This window comes from Solea solea, chromosome 4, assembly GCF_958295425.1.
Source record: "Solea solea chromosome 4, fSolSol10.1, whole genome shotgun sequence".
NCBI lineage: Eukaryota > Metazoa > Chordata > Actinopteri > Pleuronectiformes > Soleidae > Solea > Solea solea.
In genome coordinates this window covers 23854520-23877120 of record NC_081137.1, presented here as the reverse complement: position 1 = coordinate 23877120, position 22601 = coordinate 23854520, and the positions used below count along the sequence as shown (strand labels likewise).

The following is a 22601-nucleotide window of genomic DNA, read 5'->3' as shown; positions in this document are numbered from 1 at the left end:
TAGCACAGATTATCTGGATTACTGAAGGAAAGACAGAACAAGTATCTCATCTTTGTTGTCTCCGTTAACGTCCACAGGAGACTACAAATCTCTTCTGTGAGACACTTGTGTTTTGGTGATTGGAGACATATTCTTGTGTCTCGTATGTCACTGAGTGACTGTGAGCTGGACTCTGGACTCTGAGTGTTGGTCTGATCGTAGAACTGTGTCTGAACAGAAAACACAAACAGATGTGCCTGAAATGTGTCATGAAGCGTCGTAAATTTGAAGATGACTGGACTTTCCTGACTGTAACAGAACAGCAGGTGCTGACGGACATTTTAATCCTCCTCCGATCAGTAAAAACAGGATTTCCATGGTGTTACCGTAACCGTGGTGATACCACGACAGCGCAAGTGTTAATAACCAAATGTTATTAGGTAAACCTGATTAAATGGGTCCGTCGCACACTTCCTCCACGTCTGTGAAAAGAATCCAATAAAAAAAAAAAAAATGATGCTATATAAATACTAGAAACTAAAAATACTTTCATTCCTATTGAATAATATTGATTTGATTCCTTGGCTGAGAGAAAACATGAGGGCTACAGAAACGTAAACACCTTCCTTTTCTGTATAAAAGGGAAAATAACGCAGTTGAACACAAACACAAGCTTCAACATCTTCCTATAAAACCAGAACTGAACGATAACATCCCTCACTGTTGCATTAGTTTGGGTACAGACGTTCCTAATAAACTGAATTTATCCATCAGAACATAATTTAAAGGGTTCCCTTTTTCAGTCGTCAGCAAAAAAAATATTGGCAACTTCAATACAAAAAACCAATATCAGCTGAGTTTATATAAAAGAAGGGAACATCCGTCCTTCTGAGTGTCCACTTCACCACCACGTGATCTTAAACTCGTAGATGGGCCTCTTGCAGTAGTAATGGTTGATAAGGTGCTTGTCGCAGACGCCGATGCACTGCTGCTCGGCGGTGATGCCGCGCTCCGACAAGTCGCTGACGATGCAGTGCAGCAGGTCGTACACGTCGGCCACCGCCTCCCACGGCCCGAAGGACACGTCCACCTCGCAGTGGTGCTCGAACAGCTTGGCCTCGTTGTCCGAGCGCTCGAAGCGCAGAGAGTTAAAGAGCGGGCGCTCGTAAGGCGTGATGGGCATCTCCTCCTTGTACACGCAGATCTTCAGCTTGGCGAAGCGCGCCTTCTTCTGCATCGCCCTCAGTTTGGCAATCTCCACGATGCGCTCCAGATTGTCTGAGACAAAAATAAACACACGTATATGAACGCCAGTAGGAAATCATTTCGTATTCAGTCCTGCCAACATCTGAACGACTCCGCTCGTTCGTACACGAGCGCCGCGTCAGTGAAGACCTGAACCCACCTCTGTAATAAGGCAGCAGATCGAGGAAAGCTTGTCTCACTTTCTCTCCGGTGAGCGGCTGAACGTCCTCCAGGCTGTCCAGCAGCGGGCCGATGGCGTAGTACTGAGCCTCGCGGTGCACCGCTCTCGCCCGGTTCCTGTGGGGAAGCTCGCCCTCACGGAGGAAGTTAAGGATGTCGCTGAGGACAGAAAACAGCCAGAGTGAATTAAACATGTCCACAAAAATCTGAAGTTTGAGTTTTTAAGCAATGAACACAAAGAAGGGGCAACAAGAACAATTTTAACCCATAAGAAGACACAATATTAACTCTGTTCATCTAACCTGAGTAACAAACCTTCTCAGTCCATCAGTGGCTTCTACCTCACGTGTGCTGACTCTTATTGGCTACATCATTACCGGCACGTTATCCAATAAAATGAAGGAGTTAGTTTTCCTGTGAGCAGGAGAGCGGCGTCAACCATAGACTGTCACTTTCAACCAGACGCATAATCTGAGGCTAGTTAGCGACTGTACGCGATATAACACTGTCAAATTTCATTTTAGTGTTAAAGAAGCAGGTGTGGGAGCAGATGACATGTCATACCGCCAGTAATTCACAGCAGCAGAAAAACTCAACAAAGGCAACTCGGTGAAAAGTCATCGTCTACGGCAGCAGAGGTTGTGCATTTATTATAGACCTTTATGTTATAGGTGACTCATCTTCAAGAGCTGTCATCTAAAGATGAGCCTACTATCCTTCCTGTCTTCATGTATAGCCTCGTTCTTCTGGAGGATTTTTTTTGTTGCTCTTTAATGACCTTTAATCTCCTACGTTACATTACATTAGTTAAATAAATAGAGAAAGACACAGACTCCTGAAAAGATGTATTTTCATTTTGCTTTTGTTTTGTGTAATGAGAAAAAAAGAAAGAAATTGTGGAGTTCAGGCTCAGGTCAAGATCTGTGTCCACTTCAGCACCATGGACAGCAAACAACACAAGACACAAGGGTGCATTATCTGTGTATCCTGGCTCCGCCTCTGATCAGTACGATGACTTCTTACTGGCTTGTAGTAATCAGAATTTTAACTGATTCTACTGTAAAGGGTCTTATTTTGTCCTTAAATGTCACTAAACCAGATACAACTGCTTATTTGTTCTCAAAACATAAACTTATTCAAGTTTTTGACCATTTCCACTTATCCAATCGACATAGTCTCCCTCCTGAAGCCAACAAGGAAATAAGAAATGATATATATGAATATTGATGATGACAGAAGCAGCTTCCACTGTGACTCAGCATTCCTCTGCTCCTGACAACACTGTGGCACCGTGTAGAAAATATCACTGTGGTAACAATGAAATCCTTGTGTGTTTATATCAACACAGTGGATTTCTGATTCTGTTACTTTGTAGCAAATGCAGAGGAAACATGTACAGCAGGAAAGCTGCTGCTGCTGCTCTTTCTGTGTGTGTGTGTGTGTGTGTGTGTGTGTGTGTGTGTGTGTGTGTGTGTGTGTGTGTGTGTGTGTGTGCGTGCGCTCACTCGCGTGCGTGCGTGTGCAGAATCCCCCATGGCTTTTTTATTGCCGTTCATCATCTCACAACTTCCCTCTGTCATTGTGTCTAAATACAAACCCTATCACGTGGACACACACACACACACACACAGAGACACACAGAGACACACACTGACATTCATACATCACTGACCTCACGTCTCCACATTCCGCTCATTACTACATTCCTAATTAAAGTCATTTGCTTTTCCTTTTTAAAGCAGAGCGATGCAGAGCTCCAGGGGAAGATGATGCAGCTCCACTTTATCTCTTTTGAAATTCAGTGCAATAGACGCTCAACAATTACAGCACTTTCACACTTTACAGTTCCCCCCTTATCGCGATCTGAGCTGTTACTAAAACGTGATGTCGTCAGAGAGCGACGTCACTGAAGAGTCAACAGCGCGACTCATGACTCAAAGAATCAAAAAATCAAAGCCAACAATATTCAACTGTAGATCAAAGTTAAAAACACTTTATTACAAAAACAAAGATTATCTTACTCCATGTGACATCACCTCAGGCGTGCTTCTCAGTCTTCTGCATTTTAAATTCTTGTATTCATTTTTTAAACCTCCATCTACTGTGTTGAACTTGTCCGTTTAACCTATTTGTGTTTTTATCTTCTTATTTAATATAATATGTAAAGTGATCTTTAGTGTAGTATTATTATTTAATGGAAAACGATCAGAGCCTGATAACAAACCAAGTCGAGTCGAGCTGTACAGTGGAAATGTCGACAAAAATGTGTTGACACGTTGTCGTCGAATCTATTTTAATTAAAAACACCATCACGAGCAAAGCACGTTCAATAACTGCAATGCACAACAGGAAGTGCAGGGGGCAGTAAGCCCAGTTCTCGCATTGTACACAAGTGCTTTCTGAACCATCAAAGAGTCTATATTGTGATGATCGCGTCACTACGTGTTATCGTGCAGAGTTTATGCAGAAAATGATTGTGACTAATCAACAAAAAAATAAAAAATAACCATTAGTCGCAGCAGACGTGGAAGTGAATCCTAATTATCTGACTGTAAACTCTTCACCTGCAGGCTTTTTCAAACCGTTTTACAAAAACAACAGCTTTAATAATAGATTGTTTTTTTACTGCTGCAATCAGGACTCACTGTGTGCAACACTTTTGTGACAGAGTTACAGAGAGAGAGACACAGAGAGAGAGAGAGAGACACACAGAGAGAGACACAGAGAAACAGAGAGCGACAGAGAAACAGAGAGAGACACACAGAGAGAGACACACAGAGAGAGACACACAGAGAGAGCTACAGAGAAACAGAGAGAGCGACAGAGAAACAGAGAGAGAGAGACACACACAGAGAGCGACAGCGAAACAGAGAGACACAAAGAGAGAGCGACAGAGAAACAGAGAGAGAGACACACAGAGAGAGCGACAGAGAAACAGAGAGAGAGACACAGAGAGAGACACAGAGAAACAGAGAGAGACACACAGAGAGAGCGACAGAGAAACAGAGAGAGACACAGAGAGAGCGACAGAGAAACAGAGAGAGAGACAGAGAGAGCGACAGAGAAACAGAGAGAGACACACAGAGAGAGCGACAGAGAAACAGAGAGAGAGACACAGAGAGAGACACAGAGAAACAGAGAGAGACAGAGAAACAGAGAGAGAGACACACAGAGAGAGCGACAGAGAAACAGAGAGAGCGACAGAGAAACAGAGAGAGAGACAGAGAGAGCGACAGAGAAACAGAGAGAGACACACAGAGAGAGCGACAGAGAAACAGAGAGAGAGACACACAGAGAGAGCGACAGAGAAACAGAGAGAGAGAGACACAGAGAGAGCAACAGAAACAGAGAGAGACACACAGAGAGAGCGACAGAGAAACAGAGAGAGAGACACACAGAGAGAGCGACAGAGAAACAGAGAGAGAGACACAGAGAGAGCAACAGAAACAGAGAGAGACACACAGAGAGAGCGACAGAGAAACAGAGAGAGACACACAGAGAGAGCGACAGCGAAACAGAATGACACAAAGAGAGAGCGACAGAGAAACAGAGAGAGAGAGACACAGAGAGAGAGCGACAGCGAAACAGAGAGAGAGACACACAGAGAGAGCGACAGAGAAACAGAGAGAGACACACAGAGAGAGCGACAGCGAAACAGAGAGACACAGAGAGAGCGACAGAGACACAGAGAGAGAGACAGAGAGAGTGACATAGACACACAGAGAGAGAGAGAGAGAGAGAGACAGAGTCTCTTACCCGAAATACATCCCGTCTCGATCGATAAAGTAGCGTCCCTCGGCGTCGCGTGGGATGTAGTGGCGTCCGCTGAACATGGCGGCCAACATGGTGTCGTCGTAGCGCCGCAGCGTGGACAGACGCGTGGTGAAGTACATGCCGCCCACGTTCAGAGAGATGACCTCTGGAAACTTCACATGAAGCAAGAAATAACAAGAAATAACAAGAAATAACAAGAAAATCAGCAGCAAATGACAACATATGACAACAGTAACGACAACATACGGTGGCCTGGAAGTGCAAACTGTTATTACAAAATGTGAAACACTTTTATAAAATCCTAAAACAAATGTACAAAAACCAACAGTCCATGCTGAAAATGACCCGGACGTGATCAACTAAGACTATTTAACCATTTACACAATTTAACAGTTACTGCCAAGACGAGGCTTGTGGAATGACATTAAAACGTTTATTTTATTTTATTTTATTATCTCATACAGTGAACGCTGTGAGTTTGATATAAGAAATCGTAAGAAAACGAAGGCTCTTATTTTGAAAACCAGGTTGAAAGGAACAGCATCCGTGTGGAAATGCATGTTTATTATTGATCATCTTTATCTTTACTGCATTTAAAGCCATAGTTCATAGTGAGTAAAGAGGATGATTGTGCTGCAGCTGTGTCAGCGACGTTCACCAGAGGACTCACTCACTCACTCATTAACTCCGGTCATGTGACACAAGTGTTAACCAGTAATGACTGGGCCCATCTATATGGACTCTATTGTTTTCCATCTGCTGGTTGTGTCTTCTATCCCAGTTTGTTCACTAGTGTGTGAACTTAATCCACGCACAAACCTGCACACTAATGAACTCTGACCTGTGTGTGTGTGTGTGTGTGTGTGTTTGTTTGTACAGCACACACTTTAAAACAAAGGCTTAGACTTTGCACTTTCTTCTCGTCCACCATTTTGCCCTCACCAGCAAACCAGTGTGAACTTCTGCATTTTTGAAGTGGAGGCTTAACGTGCAATAACAAATGTCACCATGAGATATCTATCTATAGTGAATCTGACCCATGTATTTATCCATACTTTTGTTTAACCCGTAAGAGTTCCTTTAAAAAAAAAAAACAACTTACCAGTTTGTTCCTAGCGGCACAAAATGTCACCTTCCCCAAAACTACAAAAAAAAAAAAACTACAATAATTTCCATAAAATACACTTCAAGGAGAATTTGATAATAATTATCATTAGGGTCTGGGATGAGTCAATAACTGTCAGAAACACTGATTTTGATGCATTGTTATTTTTTTGCAGATTTGAAAAAAACAAACAAACCCACAGCTGATTTTCCATCGCGTGATTACAGTGCAAAGCGTGACACCTGTGATACACTTGGTGTCACTGCCCCGCGACTTTGCTGGCCTGCACACAGGAAGTCATTCATTTTATGTATCCACTGATGAACGCATGATGGGGGGAAAAATACTGGTAAAGCCAGATGACTGCAACAGGTACATTCAGCCACAGTGGCTGCTGGGAGATTAACTTAGCATATGTGCTACATTTGGTAATGACACAGGGAGGGGAGGGGAGGGAGTTACGTACTGGAGCTTTAAGACTGTGTCAAACAAACATGAGAAGACAACACTTGCATCATCATCATCATCATCATCTTCATATTTCATCATTCTTTTCTACTGTGATGAAAACGTGTGTGTTTTGTTATAACTGGTGATGGATGACGTTGTTCAGAGTCTCTGAAGCACAACATTCTGGTGTGTTTGTGAGTACGTGAGCCACTTTAATGTGATTACGTGAGTCCAGTGTGAAGCGGCCTACTGTACCTCCTGCTCCTCCTGGCCGCTGAGGGCGGAGCGGAACGCCTTGCTGCCGCCGCCGCTGCTGCTGCTGCTGCGGCCGCGGCCGCTGAGCTTCGGCGAGGCGGCCGCTGGCTTTCGGAACTCGTCCTCCGCAGAGTCCGAGCCAGACATGGCATCGCTCGGTTTCTCGCTGCTCCCCGTGCCCGAGAATACCACCATCACTCTGGGTAGAGGCAGCGTGCGTCTCTCCTGGATGAAGCGCCTCACCCGCGTCGTGGCGGCGGGCAGCAGCGGGCTGAAGGACGGGGAGTGGCGCTCCCTGCTGCCGCTGCCGCCGCTGCTGCTGCCGCTGACATCAGAACCGTCAATGGAGCCGACGGAGCCATTCTGCTGCATGCGCGCGACAGGACAGCTCTCAGATCACGAGATGATGGCACGAGCCACAGCTGACAGCAACAACAAACAAACAAACGGCTACTACCGCTGCCACTACCGCGCGGCAGCACAGGGTGGCGCTCGAGTGGCTGCAGGGGACACGCCCAGCTTCTTTAAAACCCCGCAGCGGAAGCGAATAAAGTCCGCGTTTAAAAAATAAAACAGGAATATAAATGTGGTTTCTTCTCAGTGTTGTTGTTCTCTCGCGCTGGGCCCGGCCGCGCTGTCGTCGGTCTCACGTGATCGTGACGCCGTCTGTTCACCGTCATGACGTCACGAGGTCGCCACGAGTGAGTGAAGTCACAAAACTGGGATCGTTTTAAAAAGAGCAGGGCATAATCTGGGGCCCAATCTGGGTCACGGGGTTGCTGATGCTAATCCCAGTTGACAATCCCAGGTACTATGGAATTAGATGTGTGTCAGTATTATTAAACACTTTTGAAACACAAAACAGCATGGATCCTGAGATTAAGGCCAGAGTTCTGAGATTAAAGCCAAAACCAGAAAAATATCCATATTCTGAAATTCAAAGAATCAGTATTCTGAGATAAAAGGTAACATTGTGAGATTAAAAGTCAGAATTCTGAGAATTAAATTTGAATTCTGGGGGGGGGGGGGAAGTCACAATTCTGAGTATAAAAGTCAGAAATCTGAATTCTGAGAAACAGGAAATGCACAAACATAGTGAGACAACTCTTTTTAATTTCTTACCGCTTTATTCTCCAGATGAAAGTCACAGAGTTAATCCCACTTGACAGCCTGGACCCTGCTCACATCATCACCGTTCAAGTGACCTCTGCATGTTTGTGGACTGTGGGAGGAAGACCATAATAAAGACCATAATAATCCCCAGACGTGGACCACAAATGTCCCCGAGTCGTCTCTGTCATCCTCATCTTCATCTTCATCATCATACACACTGGGGTTTATTTAACGACATCTGCTGCAGGTCAGGGGTTAAATGAACACAGGTGACAGTAATGAACACGAGTCATGTGATCAAACTGTGTCAGTGGAACAATGACAGGAACAAGTGTAACAAGAGGATGTAAACTTCAAAATAAAACAGGAAATAGTAAAAGTATAAGAGTTCTGTTATAATTTGAACAAAGCTGTGTCACACGTGTTTGTTAGGTTTTCTTTCTTCACACATTTCTATGACATTTATACTTTTATTTGTACTTAACTGTGAAGTAAAGTAAGACAACAGTTAAGGGGAAACATCACACACACACACACACACACACACATCACTTTGAGGCGTGTCGTTTGTGAGTCCATCTGAGGAGGTCTGATTTGTCTTCACTGAGGCGGATGTGGCGAGGTGTTGAAAGAGGAAACACAGACACTGACTCTCTTCTGCTGCTGCTGCTGCTGCTGCTGCTGCTGCTGCTGTTAGTGAAGAATGACGGCAGCTGGACCATGGAAGGTAACACAATAACTAACACACTAACACACACCAACAACATGAAAAACATCGAGCTTATACAACAGATGAATAATATCTCAGATGTGAATGATGTAAAAACAGATCCTGGTTCACGTTGTGTTGAGTAGAAGTCAAAAAACCTTTAAAAATACTTTTGTCGAATGGTTTAAAGACACTTAATAATATGTAAATGTTACATATTATGTTACATTTACTTCATTACTGTGTATTTACTGGTTATTGTGGCTCATAATCCACAACAGAACATATAACAGAATATCTGCTGCACAGTTTTCTTTTGCAACATTATTACAACATAAACGTGCAAATGAATGCTTTCATGGTACCAATGGACCATGGTGTGATGGCATAATTCTACTGTTACATTTCCCTACTATTGTTTTGTATATTTTTACATTTACAAAAATGTTTTAATGCCTGTGTAATGTTATTCTTTACTTTAACTCGGTGTGACTTCTTCCACTGCTAAAAATGTGTTAAACTTTGCTTTGTTTAACTTGCTAAATTATGATCATTCAGTAATATTCTATGCACAAATATCACATTTTCTTCGGGAAGAAGAAAATCCACAAAATGGAAGCAGAAAGTTTGCTTTTCATTAAAAAACAACAACACTGGAGTTCATGTGAAACAAAGACAACACATTTTAATGTAAAATAAATAAATAAATCCCAATCTGAAGATCACTAGGGAAAGTTTAGAAGAAGATTAGACGTTCTTTCTTGAGGACGTCTGACGTTCACTCATATGCAAAGGAACAATAAAATAAAAGAAATGTAACAGTTTTTACGTGTTTATGATCGACGTGACCGTTTGTCTGCTGATGAACTCGTTACCAGAGATTCTGTCCCAGCAGCGAGAAGCCGAGCGATGCCACGTCTGCCTCGGACTTAACTGAAAAGTTTAGTTTTACTGGTTGAATGAATCATTTCTGACTGAAGTGCGGTTATAAATAAATAAATAAATAAATAAATAAATAACAAGAACATTTTCAGTTTGAATTTTTAAAAATATTTATGTTTTCTCATTTTTATGACAGGTGGTCTAATATACTTGTTAAGCACTGTATCCTATATATATATGTATACATATATACATATATATACATATACGTGTATGCTATTACATGTAGTAATTAATGTAATATGACATTTTATTATATTTTATCAAACACAGTATTAAAATCAATCAAAAATCAGCATCTGCAGTTTAGACAGCTTTAAATTTGATCATCTATGGTTTCTGTTTACTGTGAACTGATCTGATCTGATCTGAACTGAACTGAACTGAACTGATCTGAACTGATCTGAACTAAACTGAACTGAACTGAACTGAACTGAACTGAACTGAACTGATCTGATCTGAACTGAACTGAACTGATCTGATCTGAACTGAACTGAACTGATCTGATCTGAACTTGTGCTTGCTGTGCTGCTGTTTCAGAGTTAGGTGTAACAGTTGTGTATGTGTCTGCACAACCACACAGTGTCTTTGTCATTTCACTTCGGCCAACCACATCCTGTGATTCACTCGTTCACCTTCACACAGAGACACAACAGAGACTTCAGCCAAGACAAAGACAATGTCTCCATCACTCAGCCACTAATAAACTGTGTCTGTGTCTGTCCTGATAGACCTGATGGTTACAGTTGTTCTTGTGTGTTTGTCAGACCTGTTGTGGACCTCAGGTGTGTGGTGGACTGTGGTCTTGACTCTGGTCCTGACGCTGGTGTCCCTGAGTCTGGTGTCTCTGCTCTGTCTGAGCTGTAAAAGGAAGTCCAGTAAGTGCAGATGAGAGATAAAACCCCCACACTCTCATGTCGCTCTTTTGTTTCTTATCACAAAGACAAGAAAACAACAGACAGTTGCTCTTCACTGTCTCAGCTCCCGCGTTGAGCTTATACTGTATGTGTGTATATTTGCTGCTCACGTTGATGGTTTACAGCGTAAGGAAGCGTAAAGCATTCACTTTAAATCATTTTAATAAGGCTCTGTTTTTACAAGATTTAAACAATAAAACATTCAGGGTCTGTTTTTTCAAGATTTAAACAATAAAACATTCAATTCATCCTTAGACACAAACAATAAAACATTCCATTTGTCACTTTTGTTAAGTCAAGTGCACTTACAGACAATAAGACGGGATTAATGTACACGTTTCACATTCTGCACCTCATTTATGTGTAAATAAAAAACAGCAGTTTAACGTTTGTGTTCTCTGCAGAAATCATTCACGAGGAGCATCCGACACACAACCTGCACACGTTGTGAGTATTTCAAATATAATCTAAACAGGTTTCTGTGTGATGAGGAGGCTTATTTACATATTTACATATTTACATTTTATCTTTGCTTATTTATTATCCATTTTCACTGTAATCCTTTCATTTTGTCATTCAGCCAACGCGGGGGAAGTGTTTTTGCTGTGGTTCAGTCAAAACCAGGTAAAGTAAATCCCAGACATCCTCTCTCTCGCCACCACACGTAATCAGATTGACCAGCATATTAATCTATCATTTGACACCTCTGTCTCCAGTCACCAGAGCCAATCAGATTATGTCGTCCACGTTGTAAGTATACACCACAGCAGCTGACATCATCATCTCTGCAGATAAGCAGATATTAAGACGTGTTTTTTGGTTTTCAGTGAAACTCTAGAGGAATATTCACCAGGTGAGTTTATCTTCCACGTTTGTTCTGCAGTGACTTTCTCTTCTTTTATACTTTTATACATGTTTTACAGATGCAGACTATGAACAACCAGACTATGAAAATGTCAAACAAGGTAGAAATTATGCTACAACACAAAATACAAAATACATATATATCGTTGTAAAACTGCATTATTGTCCTTGATGTAGCTCCTCCCACAGAGAGTCCGGAGCATACATATGTGTGAGTATTAATTCATCCTCTCATCCACTTTCTCAGGGGAAAAAAAATGCATAAATAGAGAAAGTACAATGTGCTTCATGGATAAAAAAAAAGAGTTTAGTAGTTATTATATTAGTCTGATACACTCATTTTAGATAATTCATGAACGTATGAAGCTGTTTGTGCTGAGTACTTACAAAGATATAATTCTCTTTAAACTTTGTCACAAATATTGTTCTCCCAAAAAAAGAAGAAATAAACAGCACAAACATGACTCAGCTGAAATGTTATATATATATATATATATATATATATATATATATATATATATATATATACATACATATATATACTAGATAAAAGAACAGTATAATTTAAATCATTTAAACTCCATAACTTTGTTTTATTGCATAGAAGTATTTCTTTAAATCTATAGTACATGTTTTTTTTTTAGAGATTTAAAACTGTAAAATTCAAATGTACCTGGGCCCACCTGCAGTACTGTCACGCCCCACTGAGGGGCCACGGCCCACACTTTGGGAATCGCTGCTCTGAATGATAAGGCTCAATAACATTGTGTGTGTGTGTGTGTTTTCCAGAGCTCCACTACCTAACGTGGTTTATGCAAACGAAATTATAACTGGTGAGATTTATCTATTTATGTGTCACGACTTCTTTAAACTTGGATAAACATTTACCTGCATTTGTTTGTTTAGATGCCAATGAAACAGTGGGCGTTTATGAAAACTTTATCAAATCATTGTCAATAAAAGACGGTAGGTTTCCAAATATCAGCAAATATCAGCAGATATCATCAGAGATGTTCATGGATCAAGTTGTAAAACAATTTAAACGTGCGTTTCACTTCACAGATGAAGACGACTATGTGAACTCTGCGTTCCAGGACGGTGAGTGTGGTACAAATAGTCAGGTTTAGTTCATTTTGTGCCTCGTGCAGCGTTAAATTAATCAACTCAATTCTACACAAAGAGACTTTCTGAGCTGGAGTGAACGGAAACATCACCACCACCGATCAGATTTTTTTTAACCACTGTATGGATACATTGTAATGTATACAAAGCACGTCAGTGTCACAAGACTGAAATACTAACTTTTATTTTTTACTCTGTTGTGTTTTCTCAGAGGAGCCTGATTACGTGAACAGTGGAGTCTGAACCAAAACTGTGAAAGAAGAATAAATACTTATCAATACTCATTGTTATTTTTGTCTGTGTGTGTGTGTGTATGAAAACCAAGGCTGCCACCTAGTGGTAAAAATCTTAATGTACAAGACAATATTATTTTTAATATTTTAAATTTAATGACCTCTGTGGGATCCACATTGTTTCGATCTGAGAGGAACAGCTTCAAGATGCCTTCAAGAAACCTTGTAAATTTTATCACTTGGACAAACAAACAAAGTCCACTCACTACATGCTTGCTGATGCCACCTTGTGGTAATAGTTGGCCACTCCTATGAGTGGAACTTTTTTTTATGGTTTTATAAATGTAAACATTGACAACACATTTGTTTTAAACCTGGTACTTTTTTGGGACAATTTTAAACATGGAATCTGTTTGAGTGAAAACCTACAAAGCAAATGTTCCATTTCTTCAACAGAAAACAGTGACTGTGTTACTTCACTGGTATCCTGCAGTTTATACTACATCTTTTTGGGGGGTTAAAAACCCTAAAGCAAAACACATTTTTCATCGTATTTGGAAACCTTTAATTAGAATATGAGCTAAAATCATTGCCTGTAAAAATCTCCTGTAGATTATAAAAACATACTTTTTCATTGCCGAGAACAGGTTTTTGTGGTATAATCCATACATGACTCAAAGTCAGAGACAACACTTTACTAGGGTGATGATGTTAAATTAACTAAAAATTATGAAAAAGTTATGAAAAAATAATGTATTTTTCTTCAAAGATATGTCACAGGAGCACTACAGTGTATTACAGTGATGATATGAACGAATATTCAGAACAAAGGTTTTTTTTATGTATTATAATCTACAGGAGACCAGAGGAAGTCACAAGTAATTTTAGAGATATTTATATTAACTAATAAACTATGCAATACAAAAATGCATGAAGATAAAGCATGTTTTTCTTTCCAAATAGGTGTAATTTGAACACGCGTTCCCATTTTAGAAACACTTGAATATATTAATATTAATATATTATAATGTGTGACGGACAGGATATTAAACCTTTGTAGACGGTCCCTTTCTGGTATTTAGGAACTTTTAGAGTATTTTGAACAAGGATTTGATGAGTGAAACATTTTTTATTTGGCATTTAACGCAGTAGCATGCTGAAAATGTGTATTTGAGTTGCTGTATGGCAGAATTTAACAGAGTCTGGAACAGGAACGCCTTCAACCGACAGAAACACAGTTCACACAAGGAAACAGTCACAGGAGTTTTTGTTTTTACACAGACACTTTTATTAACCTGAACAGATCGTATGAGACGGAAACCACATCTCAGTCCGATGCTGCTCACAAACAGCCAGAGAAGACGGGACCAGAGCCAACATCAGTGCCGATGGGCAGAAAATAGAACATCTAGGGACACCCACATACATACACACACACACACACACTAACCAGCTCTATATTTATATACTGAATCTATATATGTTCTCTAAATTGTTGCAGTGACATTTCAGGGGCAGCGATGGAAAAGTGACACAGCAATACACACATTCTCTCTGTCACACACACACACACACACACACACACACTTCAGCAGGCGACGACGACGCTTTGGAAAGTTGTTGCTGTGGTTGTTTCTGTTGTGTTTCTGTTGTGTTTCAGTCACAAAAAACGTTTGTTCTTATTTAGTCTTCACACGTCTCGGTTATTTAAAAACAGACGTCTAAAAACCCCAGAGTGGCGGCTGAAGCAGGTTTCATGGAGTCTGGTTGAGTAGCTACCCCTCCCACTCATACACTCTCTCACACACACACACACACACAAACCAGTGAGCTGACCAGGGAAGTTTAGGCACTGCTGAGGGCGTCCACGCCAGGCAGGACTTTACCTGAGGACACAGAGGCAGCGCGTCAGCATCATCATCATCATCATCATCATCATCAAGTACAATGTAAAGCTGAAACAATTACTCGATTAAAAGATTATTAATCGATTACTAAATGAATCATCAACTATTTTGTTTATCGATTAATCGGTTTGAAGCTTTTTTTCCATGATTCAAACATTAAATGTGTATATTTTCTTTGTTTCTTTACTCCATAAAACAAAGAAATCATTAAAACTGAATCATTTTGGTTTGTGGACAAAAACAAGACATTTGAGAACATCCTTATTACCAGGTTTGACAAACACTAGCCGACATGTTTTTATTGTTTTCTGACATTTTCTGGACCAGTGACTCTATTCGAGAAAATAGTCGACAGATTGATTAAAATAATGGTTAGTTGCCGCTCTAGTACAATGTAATATTTCTTCTTTGTTGTCCTGTGAATCAGCATCTTTAGGGTTTTTGAAGAAAGGAAGAAAAAAAAAATAAATAAAAAAAGAGTACAAGACAAGCACTGATGGTGAGAGTGTGGAGCAACCGTTTCAATTATCATAGTTTCATCTTGTACTGATCTTTAAAAAGGTAATATTTGCAATAGCAAAATGGCCGGCGGCGAGGACCGGGAATATTATTCACTGGCATCAATGTGATCTTTTGACGAGAAAACATTAGAAGGCGTCGACCCTGGTGACCTGCTTCACAAACACCCTCCTCTTTTTGTCACTCACCCTCCAGCAGCTCCAGGCTGGCTCCGCCTCCTGTGCTCACGTGGCTGACCTTGTCCTCTGTGTTCCACTTGGCACAGCAGGTGGCAGTGTCGCCCCCACCTGGACACAAACACACATGATTAAAACGATTAACTTCAGAAGTTCCCTTGATTTACTTTTACAACTGACGAAGACACTACGAACAAAAAGCTTCCACGCTTTCTCGTCTTCCTCACCAATGATTGTGATGCATCCGTTTTTGGTCACCTCCACCACTTTGTCCATCAAGTTCTTCGTCCCTTTGGCAAAGTTCTCCCACTCAAACACACCGACGGGGCCGTTCCACACAATCTGCTTTGCTCGGCCCACAGCCTCAGCGTAATGCTTAGAGCTTTCTGCTCCACAGTCCAAACCCTGCAGGGAGGAGAAGAGGAGATGGTTTTTAAAATACGACGACAACATTGTGGAAAAACCACGAGATGAAGACAAAAATGTCTCCTCACCATCCAGCCTGCGGGGATGCCAGCAGCGACCGTGGCGGTGCCAGTGGTGGCTTTCTCGTCAAACTTATCAGCGGTGACGAAGTCGACGGGCAGCGTGATCTTGACGCCATTCTTCTCGGCTTTAGCCATCAGATCCTTGACGATGCCGGCTCCCTCCTCGTCGTACAAGGAGGTACCGATCTGACAACAGGAGAAGGAGAGCAGGGAAATCAAACGACAACTTTACACAACACATGAGACACAAAAGTCAGATGCAACTAGAATCTGGAGCAAAAAGGAAAACCAAACAATCACTTTTTAACTGCAAAAGCAAAGCTATACGTATGAAGGTCTAATGGTGGAAATGTATGAGTGAACATGGCTGCTGTTCAAACACACTGAACTGCTTTCCTTTCACAGGCGTCACAGCAGAGACTGAGAATCACACACGTACACAAAGCTGACCTGGAATAAAGAACCTTTTGTGGAACAGACTGCTCAAATGTGCTATCTGGCCATGCAGAAGTTGGTTTGAAGAAGTGGCATGAATGACCTGTGACTGACCTCAGACACAATCTCGGTTTCACAAGCATGTGTGTGTGTGAAAGACGCCAGCGTTGATAAAGACACTGAACTCGTGAAGAACCTTGAAATACTGATATTTGAGTCTGGCTGTTCTCAGACTCCTCTCACCTCCATGTTGTTGAGGACCTTGAGGAAGGTGAAGGCCATGCCGCCGCCGATGATCATCTCGTCGACCTTATCCAACATGTTGTTGATCAGCTGGATCTTATCTTTCACCTTTGCTCTGATACACGGACAGAAGGAGAAAAGCATCAGTATAGATAACAAACACACACACGACAGGGAGCTCATGTGAACGCCCACTAGTTATTTTTCCTGGTTTTTAATAAGAATTTTTGCTCCATTTGGGCAGATGTGATGTGATCAACACTGAGGTGTCAGAGTGTCACGGGCTTCTGAATTCTCTGTTTATTAAGCTCAACACCATGTGTGATGGATACTTGGTTAAACAGACTTTTGACGACAGTGGCTTCACACGTGGTCCGCTCTGTATTCATCTGTGTTGCCACAACCTGAACCGACAAAAAACAGCCACCAACAAACAACCGGTACTTTTATACTAGTAATATCAGATGAAAAGAGAATGATGTTTGTCAATTTATTTTAAAATATCACAGTAGCTACAGAATGATGAGTAAAGACCTGCCTCATGACAACATATCCTTGTATTATCATAAACGTACAGTATGTGTACAGTACTGTGTGACCTTTCATCTCTGCACACTGTGTACCGAGCAGAGAGCCATAGATTACATAATAAGCTTATAGTCTCTATTCCAGGACCGTATTCTAACAAGAGGCTGCAGTGTGATGACACCGAGAGGCAGGAGAGGGACACGACACCACAGTAACAACTGCTATTGTGTCAGTTTTAGTTTGATTTGGAGGAAAAACACTCTTTGTTTAAACTCGTTAAATGCCTGAATAATTGTCGCTAAATTACTTTTTATTCTTTCTTTATTTGGACTTCCTGGATTATATTTCATACCTCACTTGCACTTTTGCATCCACACAGCCCCGTGAGTCTCACAGAACGATTCAAAACAAACGGTTCTCACCCTCCGAGGATGGCCAGGAAGGGCTTCTGAGGTTTCTCCAGAGCCATGGCGAAGTAGTCCAGCTCCTTCTTCATCAGGAAACCAGCGGCCTTCTGGGGCAGATTCACTCCCACCATGGAGCTGAGGGAGAGGAAGAGGAGCAGTCAATAGAGGAACAGAGCTGGGGCAGGCTGAAGCAGGGTCGTCATCATCATCATCCTCCCCTCCATTTCTGCAGGGTTCACCAAGTTAAAATGACGGTGCTTGTGTACATCATGTTTGGATTATCACTGCTGATGACCTGCATGGCTCACCACTGAACCCCCACAGCTGAGGCGCTGCTGAGGCACTGCTGCTCACCTGTGGGCTCTGTGGGCCGTGCCAAAGGCATCGTTGACGTAGACATCACCCAGTTTGGACAGAGACGCCCTGAAGGAGTCGATCTCAGCCTGGGAGGCTTTGGTCTGAGGGATGAGAAAGACAGGAGATAAGAGAGAGGAGAGTCAGACGTGGTGAAGCAACCATTTTCTGTCAGTGTGAACAGGTTCTCATCACATCAGAGTTGGCAGAGGCTGATAACTCAGCTGTTATGCCAGCCAAGACATGGAGAAGCATATTTTAACAAGCTGACTATAAATACCTTCACATTAATTAGTTACTGTTGAACATCATCTGTAAATGTCTTCCATACTTTAGGTAAAGGCAAGTGGACTCGCTTTAGTTTAGTCTATTTAAGAGGCTTTGTGAGTTCTGTTGGACTACATGTTTATATACAGTGTACGCTCAGTATTCAGTGACTGCTGTATTGTGGATCAGGTTCCTGCTGCACTTTAGCAGGCAAAGGTCATGACCGTGGAAATGAAGGGCAGAAAAAGGTCGAGAGTGTTCTTCAGTGTCGGGTCACAGCTTGGGGACATTTCCCCCCGACAAATGATACCGTAACTGCCAATCGACAAAACAGCATTAGCGTGTTAGCTGAAGCTCTACTGTGATTTGTCTGCTTCATTTACAAAAGGTTTGATAACTGGAGACATTATTTTAGAACGTGGAATGGTTGAAAACTAGTTTTATGGTGAAATCAGTGTGATACAGTGCTGTAGTACAGTAGAAACCAGACCGTGCAGGACCGCATACCAAGTCAGGACAGAAAAAGCAACACATCCAACCCTGACAACCCTCTGACCTTCAGGATAAATGTCAGCAGGCCGGGGCTGCTGATCCACAGAGAACCAGGACCAGGATCAGAGAATCTCGAGACTCTCATGAGTAAGAATCTTAAGAGAATCCAAGGTGTTTCTGACAGTCTGTGTGAGACCTCATACTGCAGTACTCCTGACCATGGTGACTCAGCTCTCTCTGAGAGACACTGCAGCTGGAATGACTGTGCATTTTTATCCTCGTGATCAGGCTGTGAGATATTTTTGTTTGTTGGACAGAGAGAGAAACTGAAGCCTCTCTGGACGATATTTACTGTAATGAGCTTTTCATTTGCTCAACGTGGAATATTTTTGACAGACAATTCTGCTGAAACCTGAAATAACACAAACACACAGCCTTCAGTGTCTCTCCAGGTTTGTCACTAAATGTGCAGAGAGGGAGTTTTTTTTCATTCAAAAAGAACAGTTTAGACATATTCCAGGATCTGTTTACCTTCCAAAAGAAACCTCAGAATCATATATTAACTGGAAACTACAGATGTTTTGTCTCAAAAGGTTAATACGTGAGTACATGTTGGTTCTCTAATGTATGCAGAAGAACTTTTTTGGGCCTGAACAATTAACAAGACCGATCCATTGACTGCTGGAGGCTCACCTTGTTTCCAGAGGCGTCCTTGCCTTTTCCTTCTTCAGCGACATGGAAACGGAGATTCTCCAGCAAGATAACAGACCCGGCGGCTGGGTCAGCGCAGGCGGCCTCAACGTCTGCCCCCACACAGTCCTTCAGGAAGGCCACGTCCCTAAGGAGCCACAGAGTTTTATGTTTGCTGTTAATTCATTACCTTTGCAGGATGAAACAAAAACTACAGAACAGACATTCTTGACACTCGGTCAGAGAGTTGACAAACGGAACCATTCATGTATTATTTAGTCCGTGAACTCACTTTCCCAGCAGGGTCTTGAGTTCGGCAGCGACCGGCTCCAGGGAGTATTTCTCGGGCACGAAGTTTCCATCGGGACGACCCAGGTGACTCATCAGCACAACAGATTTGGCCCCGTGGTCCAGGCAGTGTTTGATGGTGGGAACGGCTGCTTTGATCCTGAGAAACAACGAGCACAAGCACTCAGCTAAAGCATCATCTACTACATTCAAGATCCATGTTTGAGTGTGAGATGTTTTCCTATGACGCTCAGGAACTTTAGTGTACTCGCACCAAAACAACAGACAGACAGCTGTAGAGACGAAAGGCACTTTACCTCTGGTTGTTTGTGATGTGTTTGTCCTTCATGGGAACGTTGAAGTCGACCCTGAAACACAGTAAACTGCATTAACACGAGGAAGCAGACGGACAAAAGAGGTTTGTAGTGTGTTGATTTTCAACTCTGAATAAAATATGATGCACTCACTGACACCAGTGCAGAGGAAAACAAAAGTCCTTTTGTTCTGGCTTAGCTTTATGCTACCTGTGAGACTGGTGGGCATTCATGACTAATTTCCACCTGAAGAGTCTCTACTTACCAGTGCTCTGTGAATGACTAGTCAAAATTTCAACCCCTATGTGATCAAGTTATGTCTTGACTCATTTTCCAGAGGGTTGGTAAACCCCTTTCACCATTATGTCTACTCTCAGAAGCAGCAGAGTTACTTATACACAGCTGCTCTTTCCCACTGAGCTGGTTGTACATTCAGCTCAGCAGTGATGTACGTTCACTGCTGCTGCTGCATCCTGCTGTACTCCAGTCAGTTACATAACCACTCCCTCCCGTCTGTCTGTCTGTCTGTCTGTCTGTCTGTCTGTCTGTCTGAGGACCTGATGCACCGAGACTCATGATCAGTCTGCACACACACACACTGCATACCAAACACACAGCCATTATCAGCATTACTTTGTCTTTGTCAACAGTGTGCAGCACGGTTCCTCAACAGCTGATGAACCTGGACAAAAGGGACGGCTCGTTTGAACTCACAGCTAGTTAGTTAGTTAGTAGGTTATCTAGGATCACATTTTTTGCTTCTGCTTCATCTGTTCAGTTAAACTCAATCGTTGATGCCAACAAGGCCTTCTGTGTTTTTGAACTCCACAAATGTAGCTGCTGAACGGATTTGTGTGTGGCACTGCCAAGTCTCTATAGCAACACACCACCTTCCCTCTTTACAATTCTGAACCAGCACCTCCCCTTGTACCGTCAATAACTCATACAGGCTGCATGCTATGACAGGCCCTGTGTGTGATATGATGTAATTCAGTGCAGGGCACAACACTTCAACCTTACAACACTGAGTGGGGGGCTGCTGCTGCTGCTGCTGCTGCTGCTGCTAGTGAACCTTGTCCTATGCCGACTGTTGTTGCACCACCAGCACCAGGCTGAATGAATCAAAATGGCTCCTCTGACATTTCCACACAGGTGTCAATTTCAAGTGCAATTCTCTTGCCAAAGGCCTTTCACGATTTGTGGAATAGATGGTAGAACAATACTTTTTACTGTCTTTCATTATGAGTTTAATTGAGCTGTGTAGTTATTTAAAGCAGGGCATTAAAACTTGATGTGAACTTTTCTGATTGTAGCCACAATTTTAAAATGAGAGATTTTCTTGCTTTTCCTCAAAAACATCAACACTGAGCAATTGCTTTGGGGATTTTAAACTGCAGCCATCATTTGAGGGCCCTGATACAGAAATATGTGGTGATATTTGCTTTGAATTGAAAAAAAGTTACAGAATCACTGGAAGAATAGTTTTTGTCATTTTACCTAACTTATCTTTGCATTCCATGACAATTCTCATCTATGAGCATGCCCTTTCATGTTTTTACATGGCTTTTATTTGGTAGACACTGCCTAACATTTAATACACTTTCAACAACACTGCTCTAGAATCATATCTTTGACATTTTAAAACACCTTATTCTTCTTGTTTTGTACAAAAACATCTTAATATGATCATCTGATGGACTGGATTGCTGCCCTGATGTTGGTTAAACAGATTTAATGTGCAGCAGTGATTTCTAAATTCGGGCTGGGCCCTACAGAACCAGCACAGGGGGAGGTGGGGCAGTAGATGACCAGGGACAAAATAAATGAATGGCAATGATTCCTGTTTCAAACATTATGTCCTTTATTTTATTATCCGCCCTTCAGGCCTTGTTAATAAGTGGTATGAACTTGTCCTGGGTGACACAGCAGTGGCTGCAGTGATGTTAGCTGCATCCATGCAGCATCCCCGCACAGGCACGTAATATTAACATGGATGAAAAACGTGACAACCGACGAGTTCACTTCCTGTCTCTCACATACCGTCGACATCACTGTTCTGAATCTTCACACCACAATAGTCAAGCCAAAGTAAAAACGGCTCGTTAAGTTAAGTTTGGGGCTGAAGTTATTAAACGTTAAATAATCTAATTATCGATTAGCGGCGACACAAGCTAGCAGGTGATAGCACCGAAAAACCGCTCACCTCATGACGACGCGCTTCCCCTTCACGTCCACTTTGTCCAGGGTGAGTTTGTTGGACAGAGACATGATGCTGGTTAGTTCTGGTTCGGTCTTAGTTGGGTTTCTCCGCCTGTTGCGACTGACCGGCTGCTGGTTAGACACCGAGTGACAGCGTTGACCTCAGTGCGGAGCGTAGACACTGGCGGGGCGGGGCAAAGCACCCACCCACCGTACGTGATTGGTTGCAGCGTGAGGACAAACTTGCATTTGATTGGATGGGGTTGATGTCTGTTCTCTGACGAAAGCAGCAGTTCCGCTCTTTGTAGTCTATCGACTGTCATTCATTCACGATTTTAAAGTTGTTTTCAAACAGTTTGACTAAGTGCGAACATGAGAATGGAACCTATTGTAATATTTTTGTGGT

The 22601-nt window shown here is 42.1% G+C and overlaps 3 protein-coding genes and 1 long non-coding RNA gene across 4 annotated transcripts; 2 read left to right on the top strand and 2 right to left on the bottom strand.

The window, feature by feature from the left end:
- Nucleotides 1-648: 648 nt before the first annotated feature.
- On the bottom strand, nucleotides 649-7646 carry kctd7 (potassium channel tetramerization domain containing 7). The gene is made up of 4 exons (XM_058627066.1): nucleotides 6989-7646; nucleotides 5161-5330; nucleotides 1385-1563; nucleotides 649-1257 (listed from the first exon to the last, which is right to left on the bottom strand). Exons 1-4 carry the CDS (start codon nucleotides 7358-7360, stop codon nucleotides 881-883), a joined length of 1098 nt encoding a protein of 365 aa, XP_058483049.1. The 5' UTR covers nucleotides 7361-7646; the 3' UTR covers nucleotides 649-880.
- Nucleotides 7647-7717: 71 nt separating this feature from the next.
- Nucleotides 7718-8480, top strand: LOC131458204 (uncharacterized). The gene is made up of 2 exons (XR_009240068.1): nucleotides 7718-7796; nucleotides 8126-8480. It is a non-coding gene; the product is annotated as an uncharacterized LOC131458204 (long non-coding RNA).
- A 233-nt stretch (nucleotides 8481-8713) lies between these two features.
- si:dkey-183i3.6 (LAT2 domain-containing protein) lies at nucleotides 8714-12939 on the top strand. Its single transcript, XM_058627904.1, has 12 exons — nucleotides 8714-8828; nucleotides 10520-10630; nucleotides 11074-11116; nucleotides 11250-11293; nucleotides 11386-11419; nucleotides 11497-11522; nucleotides 11593-11634; nucleotides 11711-11744; nucleotides 12323-12366; nucleotides 12440-12499; nucleotides 12596-12631; nucleotides 12867-12939. Exons 1-12 carry the CDS (start codon nucleotides 8714-8716, stop codon nucleotides 12896-12898), a joined length of 621 nt encoding a protein of 206 aa, XP_058483887.1. The 3' UTR covers nucleotides 12899-12939.
- A 1213-nt stretch (nucleotides 12940-14152) lies between these two features.
- Nucleotides 14153-22369, bottom strand: pgk1 (phosphoglycerate kinase 1). The gene is made up of 11 exons (XM_058628198.1): nucleotides 22200-22369; nucleotides 20000-20050; nucleotides 19687-19842; nucleotides 19398-19542; nucleotides 17946-18049; nucleotides 17607-17726; nucleotides 16657-16771; nucleotides 15985-16164; nucleotides 15718-15895; nucleotides 15503-15601; nucleotides 14153-14774 (listed from the first exon to the last, which is right to left on the bottom strand). The coding sequence occupies exons 1-11, from the start codon at nucleotides 22262-22264 to the stop codon at nucleotides 14734-14736; spliced, it is 1254 nt and encodes a 417-aa protein (XP_058484181.1). The 5' UTR covers nucleotides 22265-22369; the 3' UTR covers nucleotides 14153-14733.
- Nucleotides 22370-22601: the final 232 nt, after the last annotated feature.

Coding starts and splice junctions, on each gene's coding strand:
- kctd7 (XM_058627066.1), bottom strand. CDS start 7,360: ATGCAGCAGAATGGCTCCGTCGGCTCCATTGACGGTTCTGATGTCAGC. Junction 5,331..6,988: donor GCGGCCAGGAGGAGCAGGAG/GTACAGTAGGCC, acceptor CTTCATGTGAAG/TTTCCAGAGGTCATCTCTCT. Junction 1,564..5,160: donor CGAGACGGGATGTATTTCGG/GTAAGAGACTCT, acceptor TTCTGTCCTCAG/CGACATCCTTAACTTCCTCC.
- si:dkey-183i3.6 (XM_058627904.1), top strand. CDS start 8,714: ATGTGGCGAGGTGTTGAAAGAGGAAACACAGACACTGACTCTCTTCTG. Junction 8,829..10,519: donor CGGCAGCTGGACCATGGAAG/GTAACACAATAA, acceptor TGTGTTTGTCAG/ACCTGTTGTGGACCTCAGGT. Junction 12,632..12,866: donor GAACTCTGCGTTCCAGGACG/GTGAGTGTGGTA, acceptor GTGTTTTCTCAG/AGGAGCCTGATTACGTGAAC.
- pgk1 (XM_058628198.1), bottom strand. CDS start 22,264: ATGTCTCTGTCCAACAAACTCACCCTGGACAAAGTGGACGTGAAGGGG. Junction 18,050..19,397: donor AGGACGCCTCTGGAAACAAG/GTGAGCCTCCAG, acceptor CTCATCCCTCAG/ACCAAAGCCTCCCAGGCTGA. Junction 16,772..17,606: donor TTCCTGGCCATCCTCGGAGG/GTGAGAACCGTT, acceptor TCCGTGTATCAG/AGCAAAGGTGAAAGATAAGA.